This window comes from Periplaneta americana, chromosome 15, assembly GCF_040183065.1.
Source record: "Periplaneta americana isolate PAMFEO1 chromosome 15, P.americana_PAMFEO1_priV1, whole genome shotgun sequence".
Taxonomy (NCBI): Eukaryota; Metazoa; Arthropoda; class Insecta; order Blattodea; family Blattidae; genus Periplaneta; species Periplaneta americana.
In genome coordinates this window covers 7,910,001-7,936,391 of record NC_091131.1, presented here as the reverse complement: position 1 = coordinate 7,936,391, position 26,391 = coordinate 7,910,001, and the positions used below count along the sequence as shown (strand labels likewise).

At 37.4% G+C, this 26,391-nt stretch overlaps 1 protein-coding gene across 1 annotated transcript in view; it reads left to right on the top strand.

The window, feature by feature from the left end:
- Positions 1-8,282: 8,282 nt before the first annotated feature.
- Positions 8,283-26,391, top strand: part of spd-2 (spindle defective 2) — a 40,176-nt gene continuing 22,067 nt past the window's right edge. The window contains exons 1-7 of the mRNA XM_069846626.1: positions 8,283-8,412; positions 8,931-9,222; positions 11,423-11,580; positions 16,267-17,889; positions 19,425-19,666; positions 20,973-21,098; positions 23,763-24,060. Of these exons, the coding sequence (XP_069702727.1) occupies positions 9,098-9,222; positions 11,423-11,580; positions 16,267-17,889; positions 19,425-19,666; positions 20,973-21,098; positions 23,763-24,060 (2,572 nt within the window). The 5' untranslated portion in view covers positions 8,283-8,412; positions 8,931-9,097. The remainder of the gene's footprint in view (positions 8,413-8,930; positions 9,223-11,422; positions 11,581-16,266; positions 17,890-19,424; positions 19,667-20,972; positions 21,099-23,762; positions 24,061-26,391) is intronic.

Below are 26,391 nucleotides of genomic sequence, written 5' to 3'. Positions count from 1 at the left end.
CTTGTCTGCACTGAACAAATGTTAAGCTTTGACTATTCCAACCACAGTCATGCAAAAACAAGTGCTTACATAGGTATACATTAGCTGTAGCTGCTCTATCTATTTGGACCGGTCACATCTCTTAACATGAACAGCTTATACTACGAGACCGGGAGGTCGCTCACTTCTTCTATACTACAGTACATCGGCAACCTGATTGTACGCTGCGTGTGGCAATTCAACGAAGTCTAATAATGACTATAGCTTTGAGACATATATTTTGATTTAATACATCACTTTTAAGGTAGTAACTTCTTTTAAAAACAAACTTTTTAGTTTTTATCATAAAGTATCAGAATTTATAGGAGTGCTCATTCTTAAACATAAGGTTGCTTAATGTGATTATTAATACGATTTCCAAGCTGTTTTTTCACAGAAATTTTAAGGTTTACCTTCCAATCCTTTTCAGTTAATGTACTGAAAACCTATTTTATTAATATTGATCACTCTGTTTTTCTTTTTTCACATAGGAAATTTTTTATAACACCTGCGGATATCAAAATATTATATGCTTTGACCCCCCCTCCAATTCTTGTAGCGTAATCATAACTTATTTGTGTATAGTACACTTTAAACAATAAGACATCTGAATAATGTATTTGTTAGTAGTTGAAATTGTTGATTATTTCAGTTGGAATATCCACTTACTGTAAACATTGGTTGTTCCATAAATAACTATGTTATGTCTTTAGAGAAAATAAACGAAAATACGTAACTTTATGTAGAATAATACAGAAGTATTTAATTTGTGTCAAGTATGTAGCAATATGTTGAATTATATTCATTTCATATCAGAGGTAATTGTATATTATGTAATTATATAAAAATTTGGGCTATAATCATTATAAAATGTAGATAATTTAAAATTATATGATAGCTTTTAAATTTGTACTAATGTAAATGAATTGTAAGCGGAATAGCAAAGACGGTGTTGTGCTAGGAGTTGTGTATGTGTGTGGTACTAGTGGTAAAAATATTCTAGTACTTTTGTATTAGGTTTCTATTGTTTCCTCCACACAGAGAGAGGAGTGCAGGTACCTGACAGTCAGGACGAGATCAAATTCTTCACATGTATAGAATTTGTACTAATAAATGACGTGATTATTTAATGTATTAAACCTCGTGGTTGTGTGTCCATCCTTCATATTCCTCTCAATTTTACAATCGTGAAGGCAAGATTGATTCAGCATTAGATAGATAGATAGATAGATAGATAGATAGATGGATGGATGGATGGATGGATGGATGGATGGATGGATGGATGGATGGATGGATGGATCGATGGATGGATGAGATGGATGGATGGATGGATGGATGGATGGATGGATGGATGGATAGATAGATGGATGGATAGATAGATGGATCGATGGATGGATGGATGGATGGATGGATGGATAGATAGATAGATAGATAGATAGATAGATAGATAGATAGATTTATTCGTTCCATAATATTCTTACATTTGCTTTATAGCATAGAATAAAGAACATGTCCAATTCTTACGTTTAACAATAAAATGCAAATATGAAATATGTACAGAATTAATACCTTAATAACAATAATATTTTATACAATGTAATATGTTTACCATTTAATACTGGGTGTTCAGTTCAAAATGTGTCTTGGCTCGCTGTATGCCGTCATGTGGCTAGCTGATGAGCCTAGAGAATTCAATCTTCCTACACTTCCGCAGCTCAGGTGTATAATCTAAGAGGCAGAGAAGTTGGCTAGCAAGTACGGTGTTCATTCTGAAGAGTACGTGCCGATACGTACGGTAACGCCGGTAGTGGCAGGAATGTGAACTGTTTGGAAATACGTACTGTCAGGATATGGGGAGAGGGTTAAGACGATTACTTACGTATTTGTTGACATTAACTTCGACGGTCAACATGGACACGGAGCATTTGATTTGTGTTGTGGAACGTTACCGTACGCAACCGATGATAACAAATACCCTGCGTACGACTTGCCGGCGCAAAACACAGTTCGAAAGAGGTTATGATAGCACACAGACCGTACAGACCGCCATCTGTTGCTACGACGTTCAAGTTATACCGTACACGTTCTCAAGTTCAGATTGAAGAACGCCTTAAATAATAGGCAACTTCTCTAACATATAAACTGAAACTTGCTTCAGATCGGTGACCCAACAACAGTGACGTCATGACACACTTTGAAATGAACACCCAGTAGTATTATAATATTTACACAGTACTGTGAAATGTCAAGAATTCATCTACAGAATAGAAAGTGTGAGATATTAAGTAATTTTTTAGTTTTGTCTTAAATAATGCAGGGTTTTGGCTATGATTCTTAATGTCTTCAGGAAGACTATTGAACATTTTTATCGCCATGTAACATACTCCCCTTTGATAGCATGATAAATTTGATGATGGCGTATGAAAATCATTCCTTCTCCGGGTATTTATACTATGTATGGCTGAGTTAGTTGGAAAATTTTCTTTATTACATAAGAGGAAATTTATTGTAGAGTATATGTATTGATTTGTTAAGGTTAGAATCTCTGATTTTTTTTTTAAATAATCTACATGATTCTCTAGCCTTTGCTCCAACTATTATTCTAATGGCTCTTTTTTTGTAATAAGAATATATTTTTACTATCTGCAGAATTTCCCTAAAATATTATTCCGTAGGACATAATGGAATGAAAATATGCAAAATATATTTGTCTTTATTTAATCCCTAAGTGATCCCTGCCTGGAGATCTAAATGACGGGCCCATTTACCTCCAGAATTAATCCCTTTCAGAAGCATTTTGCCTTGTCGCTTATTTCACACCACCTGGGAGGCACATGTAGCTTGAGGTATGCCACAAACACGAGCAACTTTACTCCCATCTTATGGATTCAATATCAGCTATACAAGCACTAACCAGATACGATCAAATCATCGAGAAATCAGAAGTGTGTACAAAATGTTGATGATTCAAGGTACATAAGTACTATATCATACTGCAATGGGCCGCATCTCATGTGGAACTATTTGTTAATGAACAAGCAGATATGTGAAAATATAAAAATTGGAGATTTATCCTTCGAAGAGGTGGAAAAATTCAAATATCTTGGAGCAACAGTAACAAATATAAATGACACTCGGGAGAAAATTAAACACAGAATAAATATGGGAAATGCGTGTTATTATTCGGTTGAGAAGCTCTTATAATCCAGTCTGCTGTCCAAAAATCCGAAAGTTAGAATTTATAAAACAGTTATATTACCGGTTGTTCTGTATGGTTGTGAAACTTGGACTCACTCTGAGAGAGGAACATAGGTTAAGGGTGTTTGAGAATAAGGTGCTTAGGAAAATATTTGGGGCTAAGCGGGATGAAGTTACAGGAGAATGGAGAAAGTTACACAACACAGAACTGCACGCATTGTATTCTTCACCTAACATAATTAGGAACTTAAAATCCAGACGTTTGAGATGGGCAGGGCATGTAGCACGTATGGGCGAATCCAGAAATGCATATAGAGTGTTAGTTGGGAGACCGGAGGGAAAAAGACCTTTAGGGAGGCCGAGACGTAGATGGGAGGATAATATTAAAATGGATTTGAGAGAGGTGGGTTATGATGATAGAGACTGGATTAATCTTGCACAGGATAGGGACCGATGGCAGGCTTATGTGAGGGTAGCAATGAACCTTCGGGTTCCTTAAAAGCCATTTGTAAGTAAGTAAGTAAGTACAAGCAGATATGTTAGCTAAACAAGCTCCTGAAGTTCTACAAGCGCCAACAAAAGTGATTTCACTACAAAGAAGGCTACAGGGAGTAAAAAGAAGACATATCATAATAGAGAAGAACATAATGAGAGGAATCATTTTTTTCATTAATTCATTCATAGTGTTCTGCCCAAGGGCAGGTCTTTCACTGCAAAGCCAGCATTCTCCAGTCTTTCCTATTTTCTGCCTTCCTCTTTGTCTCCTCATATGATCCAGCTGAGTGACCTTTCCAGCGACAAAACAAAACAAAGCTTCAACGTGCTCATAATTTGTGTGTACGTTTTATAAGCAATGTTCGTAAATATAATCATATTACCCCATCCCTGGAAGCAATAGATTGGCTTAAACTAGATAAGAAAAGAAATTTACACTCACTTCTCCATCTCTTCAAAATCTTGAACTCTTCTATTTCTTTGTACTTGTCTTGCTACACTTACCTTTCTTCCCACCACAATCTGAACACACGCTCTCGTCATGAAACAATACTAACAATACCATCCCATCGCACCTCCTCATACTGATCCTCTTTCACAATAGCCCTGCCAAGACTCTGGAATTTGTTACCTGCTAGCATCAGGGACTGTGGAAATAAAATTGAATTCAAACGCAAACTTAGTAGGCACTTGGTCAGTAATTGAGATTTGTTCAGACATGGCTTCTTGTAAATAGTTCTCTTAATCTATTACAAAATATTTCAATATCCGGTAATTTCATCACTACAATTTTGTAATTCAATAAATACAAAAAAAAAAAATTATTCTTTGTTCTATGATAAATTGTTTAGCTTGCATTAATCAGGTAATCTTTTCGTACTTTGATTTTTTATTGTAATTGTAAATTTAATATTAATTGTAATTTTATTTTCCATATTTTAATTGTAATCTCCTGGTAGAAGGCCTGACGGCCTTATCTCTACCAGGTTAAATAAATAAATACTAAATTTATTTCATTAGCTGCTTTCTGTAGTTCATCCTCAGATTTGGCAAGTATAACTTGATGATTAGCATATAATAGAGTTTGGATATTATTCCTATTGTTGAGTTGGATGCCACTATTTATTGTTTGTTTCAATTTTTTAACAATTTTGTTAATATGTTAAAATTTAATTATTGTATTATTAATTTAATAAATTAGTTGATAATTCACGTTCCTATTTGACTCTCTTATTAATGTTAATTGGTTGTGATAAGTGGACAGAGTATTTGATACAAATTTTGATTGCTGTCTGTAGCTGAGGTGTTATGTTTTCTTCTTTTAAAATTTGCCATAATTTTTCCCTGTTCACATTGTCATAATATGCCTTTTCATAATCAATCAGTAAAAGAAATATTGGCAAATTAACTTCTATTCTTTCTTCCAAAATTGGTTGTAGTGAGAAAATAGCATCTATCGTACTCCTTCCTTTTCTAAATCCACATTGTTCTACAAAAAATTGAATAAAAATAGTGAATTAATTTGTTCTTTAGGATATTGGAGTATAATTTTGCTGCAGTTGATAATGTTATTCCTCGATAATTATTGGGGTCGTTTTTGGTACACTTACTACATATTCCAACTTTTGTAAAAGAAAAATAACAGCAGAACCTCATTCTTATTTTTTAAATTTCATTTATTGTATTCCATAGGTCTTAAATTAGCATTAAAGTTTTATGTAGAAAAAGTCTATTTTTTGGCGAGATGAGGTGGAAAATTTTGAAGTGTTAGGTGATTATCAGTTGTTTCTATTTTTTTCATTAAATCCCTGAATAAAGCAACAAAAATAAATGAAATAAAATTAGCGATATAGTAAATTGAAACATACACATTATGAATTTGTGCGTAATTATAGAAGAAACTGTGAAGTAATTGGTAAGATAAAGATTGTGAACTAAATATGGCAGTTATTAAAGTAATTATTAATAAATTGGGTTGGTTCTAACTATACTTCCAAAAATATATTGTATGAAGAAGGGAGGGGTGCAGAGTAGAGCATATACCAGATACTGGTATCACCATATAAGAATGTGCCAGTACCGTAAACTTGAGATTTCCTTTGCTGCAACACATTACTTACACCTCTCCGATTTACCCTCATGTCATCATCATCATCATCATCATCATCATCATCATCATCAAAGAAAGAGAAGGGGGGGTGCACACACTCCCCACTGTTTGAGCGAACATGGCGGCCGAATGTTCATGACTTTTTTTTTTTATTTATTATATACGCTATTCTGTGATATCGATAAAACCGTTGCTTACGGGATTATACAAGCTGGCGCATAGAGCTTGAAAAACGAGTCTGAAGTGGTTCCCTCGTAATGCCAATTCCGCCGCTCGGAGCGCTGTTCTGCCCTATATATTCATAGCAGAACACTTAAATGACATTGACATTTGGGACTTTTAAAGGACTCATCATTGCTTATTAAATGCTTCGTACAATATTTTATGGACAATAGACGTAATTTCCAAACTTCTACTCCTCAATTATATTACAATAAAAGGCTGTCATTCTTGATATTAAAACATATTACATATAAACTGAGGGACTGTCTGCTCTGTACTTCAGTTCATACACCAAACATTTCCGGAAATAAATTAACTTGACATCTTACATATACGCACTATAGCCTACCCTTTTCACCTAATATTATTAATATTGTTATTAAATAAGATATTGCAACTAATTAAGGTACTGCATTATCTTTAATTTCCTTGAATTCATAATTACGCATTTGCAAGAAGGCCTAACTTTTCCCTCTCTTTTTAAAAAAAATACGGACGTCACAATAACTGAGAAGTATAATTATTGCGCGATTTTTTCTTGCAGTGGTGAAAACATTTCTATAGGCCTACTGATTAATCTATTGAGCATAGTAATAGTAAACGCTGTAGTATTTTAGTGCATGTACGCATACTTAGCTCTTGTAAAACGAAATTTTCACTTTCACTTTCAATGGAACACTCACTTATATTCAGTTCTTGTATCTTGCAGTAAATTATCCATTTGTGATCATCTTTCCAATATAACCTCCCATTGAAACGACCACTTAAAATCATGAGCTAGAATTTATTATTTTAAAAACATTTCCACGTACATACTGTTATAATTGTTATGAACCACAATACAAAAGACAACACTGTGAAATTGGATTAATTTACCAAGATCAACATCAATACCGGTAGTATAAAATCACATATAGGCCTAGGCTATATTATTTCATTACTGTATGGTATTAATTAGAAGAATTAATTTTGAAGAATTTACAAATATGCTGAAATAATTTATGACACCTCTTATAGAAATGTAAAAATATGTATGTACATTTTGAAACAATGGGTATAGCACCACTTGAAAATGTTGAGCATTTTAACAGTAACTTGTAAATTGTTCCATCACGTTGTCTATAGTGTTCATTTATTGTAGCACTTTTAGAACGAACGTGGTTCACATACATAAGAAGAAATGACGCTGGAATGAGTCGAACACATACAGTTTTCTTTAATTTTTAGCAAATGATGAAGTTGAATATGTACTGTTACTTCATATCCTAACATAAGTAGAGTTGCCACCATAGATGTAACACCTGAAATGAATATAAAATAAATTAATGTATTGGTAATGATACAAGAATAAAAAGAAATTAGGCTAGACATAACCTCACAAAATTACAAACACATGCTAAAAAAAAAAAAACTTTACGTATCCGTATATAATAAAACTAGATATTCCAGATATAATTTGTTTCACACGATAACCACCTCAGCCTATTTCGGCAGCAGCCATTATTAGTTACAGTTTGAGGTGCATTACCTAATCTCATACTAATATTGTTATGTTCTCTAACCAAATTCACTGATAATTACGTAACAATACACAGGTCTAAAATACAGACAAATACACATTAATTACCTAATAACTACATCATGAAGATAATTCATTACTTTTGTCGGTATTTTCTAAAAGAGAAAGTGAAAACAGTAACAACATTATCTTCAATGTTTACATCACGTCGTTCACATTTTCATTAGGCCTATATCAGTAATGCTTGGTAAGTGAAACAATGCATGAAATTATTTTACATTTCGGGTCACATCATTCGAGAGTCGGAAAATGCAATTCGCCACTTTTAACATAGCATTGCTTGTTATATGAGAGAACTTTGACATTTACCTTAACCTATAAATATACGACCTGTTGGTACAGAGTTCTTCACATAGCAAAACACAGACAATTTTCCAATATAACTTAGCAGAACAAACTTCAAATAACACTGTAATATGCTTGGCATATTTATAATATTCGTACTCAATCAGTAATGCACAATTAATCGAACTATTTTCACGATGCACAATGCTTTGTAATGGTACTATTCATCATTTCATAGGGCAGAGAGGCGAACCTAGCGGCAGAAATTGTCATGACTCACAGAGACCTACTCTCGACCGTGCTATGCGCCAGCTTGTATAATCCCGTAAGCAACGGATAAAACAGAGACTAGGAACAGATTATTCTGATACGTACCGAGAGATGGAGGTTGTGTAGTTTTGCAGCTTTTGAAAAGGGCGCTAACAGTTTTGTGTCTGTAAATGAATCTGGTTTATGTAGTTATGTGGAATGTAATATTTATCATCTGCAGTTCATATTCTGGGAGGTAAATTGTTAATAAACTTTTTAAGTCTTTATTTTGTAGTATTTAAGTGTTATTAAAGTTTGAGTAGCCGGAGCCTAACTGAAATGGAAAATAAGTGAACATTTTTTTTTGGCGTTACGTTTTGTTATAAATGTTGATTGGAGAGAAATTATTATGAGTACTGCTGTATATTTATGTCTAATGTACAGTATAGAGCTCTTCTTTGGATATTCCAAAGATAGATGGATTTCTTATCCAATTCTTTTAGAAGATATCTGACACTTGGATCTGGAGGATTTATGAGTTTACACTCGACTAGGTTAGGTTAAATTGTTGAGTTTAAATTTATGTTTAATGTAATTGATAAATATTAATTAAAATTCCAAGTCGATTAAGCAGCTTTTCAAAGAACTACCTGAAAATAAATTAGATTTAACGCTGTCATAGTAATCTCCAATCTGGAGTCTGGAAATGGACTATAATACAGACGTCTTGATACTTCCATGTAAAATTTTGATCATGCTATTGTTTAATTTCAGGGATACGTGAGTGACATCAGAGACGATGATTACCTTAAATATCATTGGATGATAGGTGTGGTGGAACAGGTTCCCACTAGAAGACTTATTTGCACATTATTATTTTATGAATTGCAGTAAATGCAAATAAAGGAGGTTCTTTGACCGTGGATTAGACTGTGGATGTAATGGATACATTAATGAATTGTACACCAAAGACAAGTGGTGTAGGACTGGGGTTCTACCTGGAAACTCCAGTGTGCACTCCCATACCTCAAGCTTCATCCACAGAATCCCACAGGAGTTCTCATAGGTAAATATTTTGTGTTATAACTATGTACTTACGTAAAATTCAAATGCCTGGCTCTGCGGAAATTAAGCTATATTCTATAGTAAAATTATCCTTGCAGTGGCAGTTGTTTGGGTTTATGTGTTATTTTTCTTTTTTGAGCTGAGCGTTTGGATTTTGACACACTATTCCACTGTAGTTTAACATTATAATGTAGGTAGGCAATATACCGGTACTGGACAATTGCTTTGTGTAGGTCTATAAGTTCTTAAGTATACAGTCGCTTCTTTCTGTCGTAGATTTGCCATTAGTATGTACATTGATTGTTACTATTCCTCCTATTTTTTTATTTCTTTTAGGCATTTTTGTATTGAAACTTCGATATGGCGGAAAGCATAATTTAAATTTCTAAAACCCCAAGAAATGGATTCGGAACACCTCAAAATCTGTGCTTCAGTGGCTGACCATGATAATATCTTTGAAAAATATTGGAGTGCAAGAGGTCAAATGACTTTGTCAAATGCCTGGGATTAGAAAACAACAACAACAACAAATTTCTAAAACCCTATGAAATATTCAAACTCCAAATTAAAAAAACTGATAAAAATACTTACCGGTAATTTGTACAAAAAAATACATAGGCCTAATAACGTACGGTAATTATTTACTTTAGCGATACCATAGTTGTTGATGTGCTCAATGTGGCCACAAGAGAAACTAACGGGAGAGGCTGGGAATAGGGGGTTTTAGTTGGGGAGTAACTTGAGACATCTACACGACATTGTGGCAAGTGTTGCATCATTCACATAGTGCATTGTGTTTGTGACATGGCGTCGTTTAACACATAAGTAACTAACCAAACCTAACCCAAACCAACCTAACCTAACTTTCAGAGAGTGAGGGGTAATCTAAATCATAGCTGGATGAAAGTCACATAGGAAAAAGAGGAGAAATAGTGGATAAGAATTGTATCGCTAAAGTAAATGATTACGTAACTTTTCACAAACGTAGCACAATTATACTTCTATTTGTATACCTGTCTACCAAAACGCGCATGTGCAAGGCATACTAAAAGCCTGAACAAACCTAACCTAACCTAACCTGTCACTGATCCTTGACCTTACGAAACCCATCTTGCAATCTACTGTATCCACCTATCTACCAAAAAATGCACATGTAAGGCATACCAAAAGCCTGAACAAACCTAACCTAACCTGTCATTGATTCTCGACCTGACGAAAACTCGCTTTCTATATACTGTATCTATCTACCAAAAAAACGTACATGTAAGGTATACCAAAAGCCTGAACAGACCTAACCTGATCTATCACTGATCCTTGATCTTAAAGGTCCACCCTTGTGGAGTAACTGCTAGCGTGTCTGGCCGCGAAACCAGGTGGCCCAGGTTCGATTCCCAGTCGGGGCAAGTTATCTGGTTGAGGTTTTTTCCGGGGTTTTCCCTCAACCCAATATGAGCAAATGCTGGGTAACTTTCGGTGTTGGACCCCGGACTCATTTCACCGGCATTATCACCATCTCATTCAGACGCTAAATAACCTAAGATGTTGATAAAGCATCGTAAAATAACCTACTAAAATAAAAAATAAGAAAATCAATCCTACGAAAGCTCACCTATTCCACTGTTCCACAATTTACAGAAACACGTTTATCGGATAATATGTCATGTCTTAACAAAAAAGATCGCAGTTCTTCAGTATTCAACAATGGCTTGTTTGAAAATCCCAGAACTGCCCAATGACATCTGTTAGATCTAATAGATATTATTTCTTATATTTAATACTTGAGGTAATTCTGGAGGACGACCACTTCACGATTTTCGAACTTTTTTTTCCACAAACTACTATTAACCCTTCGTTGGTCGTGCTCCATTTTGTAACATGGTTGGTCATAGGTGAATGCAGTGCTTGCTATTTCTTTAGTCTCTGTACTGGATAATTTATATGTAACATTATAGGTAGCTGTATTTGTTGGATTCTGTCACCTTCTTGCATTATATGGTTCAGGGAGGAGAAATTCTGTTCTAATGTCTATTAGGAGTTTTAAGACACATACGAACCTCCAAACACCTTTGATTTGTTAGTGCTGCAAGTTACGAAAGGAGACAATTGAACGATTGAGCTGGCCTGGTGGATCTCCTAGGTTACACATCCAACTCATCAGTTTGAAAAATGTGATGCAATGAGTGATTTGTGTACTGTTGCAGCATTTCTCTGTCCAGTGATATGCTGGAAGCTGATGTTGCCTCAAACAAATCGAGCTGTGTGAATGCCCAGGGAAGTGGAAGCAACAGACCCAGAGAGGGGGGCGCAGCCAGCGAGGCGGAGTCTTCCCTGGGAATACTGAAGTTGGATGATCTGCCAGGTACTGTCGAATAATCAAGAAATGGGAAGAAACTACCTCTTTCTTCTTTCTTCCCAATCAAGGACTGTGGAACCAAAGGTCATTCAAATTGTTGTGTGCACCGATACCTTATAGGTCGTTCTGGTGATTACGTATCCAACAAAAATTGGGTCTATATGACTACAGGATATCGGTAGTGTGTTTATGAGAATATATGTTGGCTAGATTGGAGAATGGGGTGATGTCATGTGGTCGACATATGTGAGAAGATTAGTGGGTTAGTTGAGGTGATATCTCAGTGACATGAGGTCAACTTATGTTAGAAGGTTAGTGGGTTAGTTGAGGTGATATCTCAGTGACATGAGGTCAACTTATGTGAGAAGGTTAGTGGGTTAGTTGAGGTGATATCTCAGTGACATGAGGTCAACTTATGTGAGAAGCTTAGTGGGTTAGTTGAGGTGATATCTCAGTGACATGAGGTCGACGTATGTGAGAAGGCTAGTGGGTTAGTTGAGGTGATATCTCAGTGACATGAGGTCGACGTATGTGAGAAGGTTAGTGGGTTAGTTGAGGTGATATCTCAGTGACATGAGGTCGACGTATGTGAAAAGGTTAGTGGGTTAGTTGAAGTGATATCTCAGTGACATAATGTCGGAGTATGTGAGAAGGTTAGTTAGTTACTTGAGGTGATATCTCGGTGAGTTTTAGTTACTCGTGTTGGTTTACGTCGGTCATGTTGTGACATCAGAATCGTTTGTCAAACTTAACGAAAATTAAGCAATATCCTATAATAAAAGAATCCCCAAAAATAAACCACCCTTACCCCCAATAAATGACACCTGCAACACGTCTTCCTTTCAACTTTTAATCTGTAGAATTGGTCCTTGGTTCCCTTTGTTATTCAAGAATAACGGCTTTCTCTAAACCAATTCCAGATGTCTCTCTCTTTACAAATAGTTAATAGACTTCTGTTAAGACAATGTTTTGCACAATGTGTTGCTACAAGTCGACAATGTGATAGATATGTGTGGGAAGAGTCGGTTTTTAAAATAGGGGAGGCTTATGTTTCATTGTTATAGCTCGCGCAAGAAACGATTACCGAAAAGCAATGGTGGAGTTGCTGTCTGTTTTGACGTGTGTACGTAGGCACGCCGAGGGAGGAGAGATCGAGCCGATAGAAGTACTGTCTCTTCCAAGAAGACGAACAAATGAGGACATCGCTGTGGAAATAAAGAACGTAGCAAGAGAAAAATTCGAAGCTAATTAAATGCTCAACATATGTTTACGAATGAAATAATAATACCGTGCAATACAAGACACGTATTCACATGCAATGGAACAAACTAAAGGCGTAATGTAACTATCACAACGCAAGACTGATTCTATCGATGTCATTTCTCTTCCGACTGTACTCTTGAATATCTTTCAAGTTATCTCGTGACCTTTCCTGTCGCCCGCTCTTCCTTATCGCAGTGTTTCATTCGCATTCCTTCCGTCGGTATTCCCTGCTTGCGAGACCTATACTTGTGTATTTGCTTTTATAATACCTTTTGATTTTGAGCATTTCTTGATCTTGGTTTTTGTAGCTGAATTTCAGGATGTTTGTAGCAGACTCATTTATGTCGAAGTTGGCAATGCTAACAGACATTCTTCTTGCATTAGAATAGATTAAAAATTTTTTTCAGGAAAATTTCAGGATGGAAGTGAAATAATCCTGCAGATTGAAAGAAGTGATTAGGGTACACGTAAATGAATAAAAAACCTATATTATGTTTGTGATTAAATGCACGGTTGATTAGAAAATTAAGTTGGAAGTTTCAGCAATCTGGCATCATCGCTGCTAACACAGCCCTCTTTCTTCTCGTAATATAGATATAAGAGTTCAACGAACTCAGACCTGTCCCTTTACTCAAATCTCCCCCTCTGGCTACGATGTTGCAATCTGCTTGCATCGTTCATTGGCGTGAAATGGGTGATTTTAAAATTAGATTTACACGAAAACCGTCCATTCTATTGAAATAAGCCAGAGGGATAAATGATTCTTTATTAGATTTTCTATCGATATGGACAAAAATCACGATCCTATTCACAATAGTTACCGAATAAGAGGGTGTTAAACATTTCAGAAAAAAAAAAACATTTTTTCTGAGAAAACTATGAACTTTCCACTAATATGGTAGTACACTTTTTTGTTACATACAACATGAGCTACAGTATTCATTCTGAAAATCTGCAGAGTTATTTCACTTCCCCTCCGTGCGTGCGCGTGCACAGTCTAAATAACTATAGTCCCGTCGCTCTAATTTCCGGTAGCCAATCACATTGCAGGTCAGCTACATTTAAACATATGCGTCTTGTGATTCACTGATGAAGACGTCATGCATTTCCTAAGGCTCGATAAATACTTAATATAATCGCCCGCCATTTTGGCTCTTTCGTTGGCGTTCGCAGAAAGCACACGAGGACGTTACTTGCCGCTCAATTATTTGCTGAATTACAGTGCGTTTGATTTATTATCATAGGAGCTATGACATGATAATGTTTAATGGTGCGGCAAATAGATCCCTCGTCTGGTAGCTCGGCAACGAAAGAACAAAAATTGCGAACGATACTATGTACCTAGACTTTATAGGGCCTTCACTTCTTAAGACGTAAGCAAAGGGGAGGAGTCACGCCGGGAATAACAGCGTCGCGACTATAATTATAAATTCAGTTCAATTTGCACAAAACACGTCAATTTAGATATAGAGGGGGGGAAGTCTGAAACCAGGCTTAATTGCATTTTAGATTTCACCCGTCACCCCCGCCATCCCCACTTCGAAAGTAACTAGACCCTTAAGACAGAGTGTGCCCTAGTGCCACGCTTCCAGAGGGGCGTTGCCAGTGGGTGTTGCACATCTATTATTGCATTCCTCTCAGCTTTTAAGTGGATAGGTGGACCTGTCACCGAACTTGCCTGCTTAGAGGGTCTGTGGAATGGCAGTCGGTAAGAGCCTGGAGTGGTCGTGGGCGACTTCTGGTGACTAGCTGAAGGTGTCTGGGGCGAAACATGCCTGTAAGGGGCCCTAACGGGGCTGGATGACCTCGGTCACTCAGCCGACAAGGATGCGAATGGAGTAGGCCGCCGAGAGTTCTGGGCTATATTTTTATACTTAAAGAAGAAAGAGCATTCAATTGTTTATACACCTCATTCATTTGTTTCCGCATCTTTTGTTTTCTATCGTCGCCTAGTAACCTGGATTGTTGTTATTGTTGATTAGAGCTGAAGAGAACAAAGCTACAAAAACTTATTGAGCATTTCATGTAATAGTTGTGTTTGTGTATTAAATTATTTTAAAATGGTGTATACCCTTCAAGAGGGAAGATAAATCATACTTGTTGATTAAATTTAGGAAATTACACAAAATAAGGGGTGTTTTCATCCTACAATCAAGTGATAATAACAAAAATACAGGTTGTCAGGCAACGATAGAAAACAAAATATGTGAAAACAAATGAATGAGGTGTATAAACAATTGAATGCTTTTTCATATTTAAGTATAAAACTATGGGGGTACCATTTGAAATTTCAAAGTGGGAGTGGGTGGGGGGTGAAATCTAAAATGCAAATAAGGCTGGTTTCAGACTTCCCCCTCAATATCTAAATTGACATGGTTTTTTTAATTGAATTCAATTTAAATAATTATGTATGGTAAGACTTTCCTGTGTTGAATTTCAACGTACCTCATTTACATGTTTCGACCTATTTATGGGTCATCTTCAGAACTGGTCGTTGTTGGTCTTGGCGCCACTTGCTCTGTTTCCTGTGAGGGTGTGTTCCTGTGGTATAGTGTAGAGTCAAAGAGTGTGTGTATGTGTTTTGAAGTTGAGTTGTGTGTTGAGAATTTCGTTGGGGTGTGTTTTAGTGTGCATGACACTAACATACGAAAACAAAAACACACAAAAAATTGCAACCTCATTCAAGAAATTAAATTACAACATCACATATAGAACAAATAACACTCTACAAAAACATCTCAACACACAAACAACACAAACAAACAAATACAACCACACAGGCATATACAAACTCAAATGTAACACCTGCAACAACTTCTACATAGGACAGACAGGCAGATCATTTCAAACACGTTACAAAGAACACATCACAGCCATAACAAAATTACAAAACACCTCCACATATGCAGAACATATCACAAATGCTAACCACACCTACAGAGACATCAACACAGACATGGAAATACTACACATCCAACCAAAAAGCCAGAAACTCAACACACTAGAACAATACGAAATATACAGACACACGAAAACACACCCCAACGAAATTCTCAACACACAACTCAACTTCAAAACACACACACTCTTTGAGTTACACTATACCACACGAACACACCCTCACAGGAAACAGAACAAGTGGTGCCAAGACCAACAACGACCAGTTCTGAAGATGACCCATAAATAGGTCGAAACATGTAAACAAGGTACGTTGAAATTTAACACAGGAAAGTCTTACTATACATATTCCGAAGTGATACAGTGTTAAAAGTTGTGTAATCAAGCTGTATGAATAATTAGGTATTTAGGGAAGTTTTGAAATTAAAGTTCTGTATATACACATGTATATATATATTTTTTTTCATTTTTTCCTGCTCTTTCCTCATGACGTATGTAAGCTAAGATCTTGCTTTGTTGTGTGTCGCACAGGATTCTCTGGAGATGATTTGGAAAGAGATGATACAAAACTGTCAGACCTGGTGATCGACATGAGGCATCGACTGCAGAAGGAGTTGGCCCAGCGAGCAATGGACAGACTTTCCAACAGCTCCCAGCCATACCGCAATCCGTTCGACAGTGTGAGCGTATGCAGCACGAACGAGGCGGCCATGATGCAGGACATGAATGCTGAGAGCTTCATGTCGGGCAACCAGTGTGTCAACATGCTGGCAGCTGACGAGTCTGCATTTGAGAAGGAGAACGTTCCTCCAGCTGTGGGGCCTTTGTTGACATCCACGTCGGGCATCGACTTCTCTGGCATTGTGGGAAATGGCGAGATCTCACTCATGTCAGAGGAGGCTTTACAGTACGGACAAAAAATGAAGAAAGTCTCAGCTGAAGAGTTCTTTCGACTTAAATCAGAAGAGCTCAGCGAACTGGGGATGGATTTAAGACCTCACTATAGGAACGTAGAAAGTCACAAAACAGGAATGAATCAGAAAGAGAATCCTGGAAAAGAAACTAATGATTCAGAAAAAGATAATGATGAAACAGATAGAAACCTAAAGAAATTAAGTGATGATAAAGTGAGAGTCAAGGATGTAGAGAAACAAAACACAAATGGGCAGTCAAAAAGGACGATGTCAGTCGGCGAATTCTTTCGTCTTAAGACAGGACAGCTTGGTGAACTTGAAATAGATCCAAATGCCGGGATACGAACTGTGGTCCCAGAGAGAGAGAGGGAATGTAATCAGCAGAAGACAAAGATGTCTGTCGGTGAATTTTTCCGTCTGAAGTCCGGAAGTTTGAATGATCTTACATCAGACTCAAATGCTGGAATAAAATCTAAAAATACAGAGAGAAATTCCAGAACAGGGTGTAAGAAAATAGAGAAGAACAATCTTAATGGACAGCCGAAAACGAAAGTGTCTGTTGGCGAGTTTTTTCGTGGGAAGTCAGAAAGTGTGAATGAATTTGTGCTGGGTTCTAGTTCTGCTAAAATGTGTAAGAATGCTCCAAGAGACAGCGTGTCTGTGAGGCTTTCATACTCTGAAAGATTGGATGACAGTCGAGGTGATGAAGGGCCTCAAAGTCCTCGCCAGTCACTGAGCCTGTCGTGCATTGCTGATATTCTGGGGAAGGTGGATGTGTGCGCATCCCCTCGCACTGTTGTGTCCAACATCTTGAAGCAGAGTGGCCTGCGCAATCCAAAGTCTCTCACCAGCACAGACAAGCCGTCTGCAACGAGGACGGTAACAGTTGGCAGCAAGCTGGCCCCTCAGAAGAGTGGGCAGGACAGTTCGGGCTCACTCACGGATTCAAATGCGAGTGAAGAAAGTGATGGATGGGTGTTCACAGTGCCGAATACAGATGAGGGTGCCAAGCTGTGCTCGTCAACACTGATAGAGCAGAGTACTGGAGACCACCTGATGCAGAACTCTAGTGTGTCCTACTCAAACTCTGTTGAATTTTCTACCTTGCTCCCTGGGCTGAAGGCAGAGCATTCCGAACTACTGGACTCCGTTACATTTGAGCGTGGTGGAAGGAAATTCAGCGATCAGTCAGTGGCTGACAGCAGCAGAGCTTCCCTACAATCTCTGGCTTCAGTCTCAGGTGAGCTACAGAGCAAACAGAACTGTGGAGTCTATTTGTTTTACAAGTTCAGGTTTGTTAATAAAGCAACATGTTGTTTAACAGTATTGTTTGCTTTAAGAAAGCCTCCGTCATAAAAATTTACATACACTTTTTCATTGTAAATAAACATTTATTGCCAGGGATGGACAAAATTCCAAAATTTTCAGGTGCCAGCCCCTTTTTTTCAGGAGCCAGCACATTTTATCCACACATGCAATAAGAAAACCATTTGAGCTAAGATAAAGATACATTTACTGAAATATATGAAATAATATTAAATATCTATGCAATGCAGACACAAGCTCTCAGAAACGGTCTATGCTCTTCACTGAAGCTGTATAGTGACAATTATTTTGAGTTGCGCAAGAAATATAACTGTAGGCCCTGTTAATCTAAAAGCACAATCGAATTTCTTTCTATGATGGCTTATGTTAACATTCTATACTAGTCTTACTTACTTATGGCTTTTAAGAAACCCGGAGGTTCATTGCCGCCCTCACATAAGCCCGCCATCGGTCCCTATCCTGTGCAAGATTAATCCACTGTCTGTCATCATATCCCACCTCCCTCAAATCCATTTTAATATTATCTTCCCATCTACGTCTCGGCCTCCCTAAAGGTCTTTTTCCTTCCGGCCTCCCAATTAACACTCTATATGCATTTCTGGATTCGCCCATACGTGCTACATGCTATGCCCATCTCAAACGTTTGGATTTAATGTTCCTAATTATGTCAGGTGAAGAATACAATGCGTGCAGTTCTGTGTTGTGTAACTTTCTCCATTTTCCTGTAACTTCATCCCTCTTAGCCCCAAATATTTTCCTAAGCACCTTATTCTCAAACACCCTTAACGTATGTTCACAACCGTAAAGAACAACCGGTAATATAACTGTCTTATAAATTCTAACTTTCAGATTTTTTGACAGCAGACTGGATGAAAAGTTTCTCAACCGAATAATAACACCCATTTCCCATATTTATTCTGCGTTTAATTTCCTCCCGAGTGTCATTTATATTTGTTACTGTTGTTCCAAGATATTTGAACTTCTCCACCTCTTCAAAAGATAAATTTCCAATTTTTATATTTTCATTTCGTACAATATTCTCGTCACGAGACATAATCATATACTTTGTCTTTTCGGGATTTACTTCTAAACCTATCTCTTTACTTGCTTCCAGTAAAATTCCCGTGTTTTCCCTAATCGTTTGTGGATTTTCTCTTAACATATTCACGCCATCTGCATAGACAAGCAGCTGATGTAACCCGTTCAATTCCAAACCCTCTCTGTTATCCTGGACTTTCCTAATGGCATACTCTAGAGCAAAGTTAAAAAGTAAAGGTGATAGTGCATCTCCTTGCTTTAGCCCACAGTGAATTGGAAACACATCTGACAGAAACTGGCCTATACGGACTCTGCTGTACGTTTCACTGAGACACATTTTAATTAATCGAACTAGTTTCTTGGGAATACCAAATTCAATAAAATTGTGCAGCTTACTGTTGTAATTTGCAGGTTCATGTGTGAATGAGTGGGTGCGCTTCACAGAGCCCAGCCCGGCCGTCGTGTGTGTGGGTGTGCTGTGTGAGACCACCCTGCTGATCCACAACACGACTCACCACTGGCTGACGTGCAGGCTGGAGCTGTGTGACGTGACTCTGGAGGGGACAAAGCCCGATGGAGACCACCAGCTGGCGCTCGTCAAGCTGCCTGCCCAGAGTGTCCTTATGGATCCCAGCAACTGCAAAGAGGCAAAGGTGGGAGCAGGAGAAGGTTAGGCTAGGACAGTGGGTCCTCATAGATGACCCAATGTGGGGTGGATGTTGAGTCATCTGCTGGAGTGTCCAGGTTTAAGCCACAGCACAGTACCATTGACACTGAATAAGAGTATCATTAAATAACAGAAATAACAGACTGAAATATATTGTGCATGTAACATCTACAAGAATTAGAAAAATTCGAAGCAACTGGGATTCTGTTACTATAAGTGTTCGTTTGTTACAGCTATATTTTTCAAAGGAGCAGGATGGATGTTGGTTTGTTGTTTGAAATAGGAGGGAAACGCTAAACTAAATTATTTTGAATTTCTGAATATTGTTCCTTAAAGTAGAGGTATTGTGGGTCCCTATCACCACGGCATGGCGCATCCTCAGGTTGCGGATTGAGGAGATGGTCTCCAGATATGGAGGGTAGCTGTGAATATATTGAATAAGCAGTCGCCGACAGCCAATGAGGAATGGTCCTCCAGCTTGGGGGTTTGGGCGAAGGGCTAACAACCCATTACTGTAAAAAACAGCTTGTTGCGAAACCTTCAAATAAGCCTCTGAATAGGACTGATTCTCTGGCACGACCACAGCAAAGGAATAAGGTTTTGAGTCTTTTATCATCCAGTCTACTGTCAAAAAATCTGAAAGTTAGAATTTATAAAACAGTTATATTACCGGTTGTTCTGTATGGTTGTGAAACTTGGACTCTCACTTTGAGAGAGGAACATAGGTTAAGGGTGTTTGAGAATAAGGTGCTTAGGAAAATATTTGGGACTAAGAGGGATGAAGTTACAGGAGAATGGAGGAAGTTACACAACACAGAACTGCATGCATTGTATTCTTCACCTGACATAATTAGGAACATTAAATCCAGACATTTGAGATGGGCAGGGCATGTAGCACGTATGGGCGAATCCAGAAATGCATATAAAGTGTTAGTTGGAGGCCGAAAGGAAAAAGACCTTTGGGGAGGCCAAGACGTAGATGGGAAGATAATATTAAAATGGATTTGAGGGAGGTGGGATATGATGATGGTAGAGACTGGATTGATCTTGCTCAGGATAGGGACCGATGGCGAGCTTATGTGAGGGTGGCAATGAACCTCTGGGTTCCTTAAAAGTAAGTAAGTAAAGTAGAAGTAGTGAATAGGCTACTTATCACGCGAATTCTGGGTTTAATACACTTTCTGGTTTCTGAGAAAAACCTATTTAATTTTGTCCTTATTTGTAGTTAAGAACTTCTTACTTGCTTTTGAAGGAATAGCATCAGACTTGAAACTAGAACGATGTATGTGCAGGTGGAGGTGGTACCTTTGTGTGAAGGAGAGCTTTGCATCAGTCTTCGAGTGGCCTTAGAAGATGTGGTGATAAAGGAAACTCAGGTCCTCACATGTAGCCTCAATGTGACAGGAGAAGAGCCTCAGGTACTGTTACATTCGTTGGTTTTTATTTATGGTAAAGTCTGTTCTTGCACACTCTGTCAAAACTGCAACTGACTGTCAGTCTGTCCAGCATAGACACAAATTCTCTTCTCCTCTATATTGATTGTGTCTTCGTGTATATCAGAGTTTTCTACACAGACTCCAACTGTGTCAATGCAGAAGGAAAAGATTTGAAAACAAAAAGAAGTGAAATCATTAAATTTAAGTAACTATCGCAGAAAATAAATGTAAAGTAAAGTAACTTTTGCGTCACCCAATATGAACTGTGGCTAACGAGAAAGACAGGTTACAGTGTGAATCGAAATCATATGGTTATCATGATCTAGTCACGGCCATCTTGACAATTGTCTAATATAAATGCATGTTCAAAGTTCTAAAAAAGCAAAGGAATTGCTATATTAAAATTATGTTAAATGTGCATCTATATCTATATATATAATTTGAACTGGTAATGGAAGTTATGGGAAAACAACTGAGCGGATTTTAATGAATGACCCGTCGTTTTGAAGCTTGACATCCAAGGATTTTCAGAAAAATAGTAACTTTCAGTGAAGCGTTAGTTTCTCTACATAATTTTCCAAAATCCATCTTTCTTCAGTTTTGAGAATTAATTGCTTTTCAGTATAAAACAAAACACACACTACAATAAACAATAGGCTATTACACGAAGGCCATGACCTGCAGGATAGCTGACATATTTAGAGCTCAAATTCAATTGGTTATTAAAAACTTCAAGACTTACGGACTTACTAAAAATAATTTACAGGTCTGATTCTGAAGTATCTAATTTTCTGAGTACAACAGTGTATTGGATATTAAAATCTACAAAACATGAGGTGGTTTGATGACATTATTACCATTAGAAATGAAACTAGTGGCTTGTGCAGCAAATGCTGCTGCAAACTAAGTTCGTTAGACGTTAAAATAAAAATTTTTTAGATTTATTTTCAATGAAGAATACTTGTCTTTTTGATAGTTATTTGCTTCCATAATAATGAAACATACCCCCTCTGAATGGATTTTTTTAGGCCAAATACTTTTTCTTGAACCTATCCAACTTCAGTTTTTGAGTTTCAACGTGAAAACGCAAGTATCAATGTCAGGACGATAGCAGTAGCTATTTCAGGTCATTGTGGATTGTAGGCAAAAGTTAAAAAAATGTCAGGTTTGCTAAGCTTTCGAACAATAGCATTTCCGTATAGCTGCTGCATGTAGAACTTGAAATGTAGAGCGTAAAATCATTTTATCCCACTAAGAGATCTTGCTGAAATGATCTGGAAACTACAAAATTTTCTAGGCCTCTTATTTTATTAGTAAGTAATACCTTTTGATCTTTCTTTGCGCTCTCTCGAGCCAATACTGAAGACAATGACACATATCAATATCTACACTACACCGCCATTAAGTATATGAAAAAGACCCAACCCCACTGGGTTAATAAGTATAAAAATATTTGATTTTTAATAACAATATTATTATCTTACTTAAGTTTTGTAGTTATATATAGCAGTCACTCAGTAAATTATAGAAATGAAGATCTAAATTAAGATATTCTCTACATTTACTTACATAACCTCAAAACGTTTCACTTTCATGTCATCAATATAGCATCAGTATTATGTACAATTAATGAACAATAGACGCATCATGATATTAACTATAATAATATTTAATTTCTAATGGTAATAATGTCATCAAACCACCTCAAGTTTCGTAGATTTGAATATCCAATACACAGCTGTACTCAGAAAATTATACACTGCAGATTCAGTTTTTAATAACAAATTGAATTGAGCTCTAAATATGTCGGCAATCCTGCAGGCCATGGCCTTCGTGTAATAGCCTATTGTTTATTGTAGTGTGTGTTTTGTTCTGAAATTCAATCAAGTCGGCCGTGATTCAATAAAGTAGTTCTCAAAACTGACAACAGATGGATTTTGAAAAATAGGAAAATTATGTAGGAAAATTGACATTTCACTGAAAACTACTACTTTTCTGAAAAACTTTGGATGCCACGCATGAAAATGAGGGGTCACTCATTAAAATCCATTCAGCCGTTTTCCCGTAATTTCCATTACCAGTTCAAATTATATATATAGATATTATTACAGTTAATGCCATGATGTGACTATTTTTAATTAATTATACATATTAATGCAATATTGATGATATGAAAGGGAAACTTTTGGGGTTATGTAAGTAGATGTAGAGAATATCTTAAATTAGATCTTCATTTCTATAATTTACTGAGTGGCGGCTATATATATAATTACAAAACTTATGTAAGATAATAATATTGTTATTAAAAATCAAGTATTTTTATAGTTATTAATCAAGTGGGGTTGCGTCTTTTTCATATACTTAATGGCAGTGTAGTGTAGATATTGATATGTGTCATTGTCTTCAGTATTGGCTCGAGAGAGCGCAAAAATTACAGTTCCTAAGGAAAGACCAAAAGGTATCACTTACTGAAAAAATAAGAAGCCTACGTACAGTTTCCTTAATTAATTTTCTATATTTTTGTATTCTGAGAAGTATTTTTCAACCAAAGTTATTTACATTGAGCAGCATACATTTGGTCGAGAGTATGCTTGTCAACAATCCATTAGACTTGATAATTACAGCAATATCTGATTGGTTCTGCAGATTGTGATAACGAAGAGTGGTGATCCGAGCCAGGCACTGGACTTCGGCATACTGCCTGAGGAATGCGCGGATGATTTGAGCCTCAAGTTCTGCAACACAGGAGATGCCACAGTGCCACTGCGACTGGTAGCTTCACAGCAGGGCCAGAGCGATGTAACCACGTTCGTGCTGATGGACCCCAACCAAGAGGATGCCGAGGCAAAAGTCACTCAGGAGCTGTCTCTTGTTCTGAAGCCTGGGGCTGTTGCCCATGCCAACATCAGGTTTGCTGCACCACCACTGAAAGCCCTAGACTTCAGTAAGTGCGAGCTGGTACTCTTCATTCACTTTTGTGACATTGCTGCATGGGATTTTAACATCTTGCTGCCAGTGTCCATGCTGTAGAGATGAGCTAAACAATTATTTCTTGGTAATGGTTAAAAGTAGCAGCTAAAATTAACTTAAATCATGTAAACAGATTATATTGAATTACAGTAATTGTAAAGTTCCTGTGTCAGTTACACAAAAATGCAGACATTATAATGTGACAAGTCTACATATGTAGGCTTATTTTCATACTTTCCGTTGCATGTACGAGGCACATCCAGAAAGTAAGTTTCCCGATTTTTTCCCCTTGAAAGTAAACGTAATTAGCCGTGTCAATTGCGCATGCATAACAGATCTATGACATATCAATCATATGCCAGCCGGACAGGTCCCGCCTGGTGCCTGTAGCGTGGCAGCAGTGGTCCGAAATGGAAGCTCTTATTCCTTCTCCCGTCGCCTGCGAGGTTCGGTCGGTGATAAAGTTCTTTAATGCACAAAGCATTGTGCCAATTGAAATTCATCGGCAGCTCTGTCAGGTCTATGGGCTGAACATCATGAGTAAGCAGATGGTGCGTCGCTGGTGTAGGCAGTTTTCCGAAGATCGTCAAAGTGTCCATGATGAAGAGCACAGTGGGCGACCGTCCCTCATCAATGATGATCATGTTGAGCTGGTGCGGCAGTGCATCATGGAGAGCCGTCACTTCACGATTACGGTGCTGAGCAGCCATTTTCCGCAGATATCGCGATCCTTGTTGCATGAGATTGTCACTAAGCACCTGCTGTTCAAAAAAGTGTGTGCCAGGTGGGTGCCGAAAAACCTGACACCTGAACACAAAATGCAATGTTTAGGAGCAGCACTGACATTTCTGCAACGGTATTACGATGACGGCAACGAGTTCCTTGACAGGATCGTCACGGGCGATGAGACTTGGATTTCGCACTTCACCCCGGAAACCAAGCAGCAGTCAATGCATTGGCAGCATAGTGGATCTCCGGTCAGGACGAAATTCAAACAGACGCTGTCAGTACGGAAAGAGATGTGCACGGTGTTCTGGGACAGGAAGGGCATTCTCCTCATTGACTTCCTTCCAAGAGGTGAAACAGTGAACGCTGACCGTTACTGTGAAACACTGCGAAAATTGCGACATGCCATTCAAAACAAGAGGCGTGGAATGCTTACTGCAGGTGTTGTGCTCCTTCATGACAATGCTCGTCCACATACGGCTCGGCGCACAGCAGCTGTTTTGACGGAATTTGGCTGGGAGTTGTTTGATCATCCACCCTACAGTCCTGATCTTTCTCCCAGCGATTTTCACGTTTTCTTGCACCTCAAGAAATTCCTGTCCTCCGGTGAGCTTTTGGCAATGACGAAGAGCTGAAGACGTCTGTCACATGCTGGTTCCATTCACAGGCGGCAGAGTTCTACGACAGAGGGATACAAAAGTTGATCCCACAATATGACAAGTGTCTCAATTCTGATCCTGGCAATGTTGGAAAATAGCTGAAACATTGCTGTACCTGTTGCCATTAAATGTTTTCCTGAAAGTGTGTGTTCTGTTTTTTTAAAAAAGAGGGAAACTTACTTTCTGGATGCGCCTCGTACTAATAATAATTACTATTTTTAGGTATAATTGAAGGGGTTATTTTAATAGTGGTACAACTCCAATTTTTGTCAAATTGAAGTTCAGTACACTTTCAGGTCTACAAATGTCCATTCTTTTTATTATGAAAGTGGTACAATTCCAACTTCCTTCTACTGCCAACAGAGTGTACCATAGATAATCCTACAAGATAATTATTTTACTCGTAATAATGGTGTAACTCAACTATGTTCCATGCTAAGCCAAAATGAGTGATTCTAAAGATATTTTGAGTCATTCCAATGATATTTATAGTCTAGATCTTGATCCAAATGATCAAATGTTTATTTTTATATTGAAATCCAACTTATTCCAAGCACTATTCTGGTACACCTCCAAAGAATTGCTTTGAATTTATTAATCATACGTTGACATTTTTTATTTGAATAGTTGTTTACCGCCATTGTTCCCCCTCCTCCCCCTTTATTAGACATGTAGGAAAAAAGCTTAATCTCTGACAAGAAGGCATGAACTATTATTTTTCAAATATTTCACATCCTGAATTTTCTCTACACATTTAACTTTTAAGACTCCATATCTCAAAATCATTGTAAATGGAGGTGTAGCATTATTAAAATAACACTTTCAATTAATGACATTATTAGGAGGTATCGTATTAATAGCATAATATTAAACTGGATGTATTTTGTACAGTTACATTTACGTTAATGTTTTCTGTACTA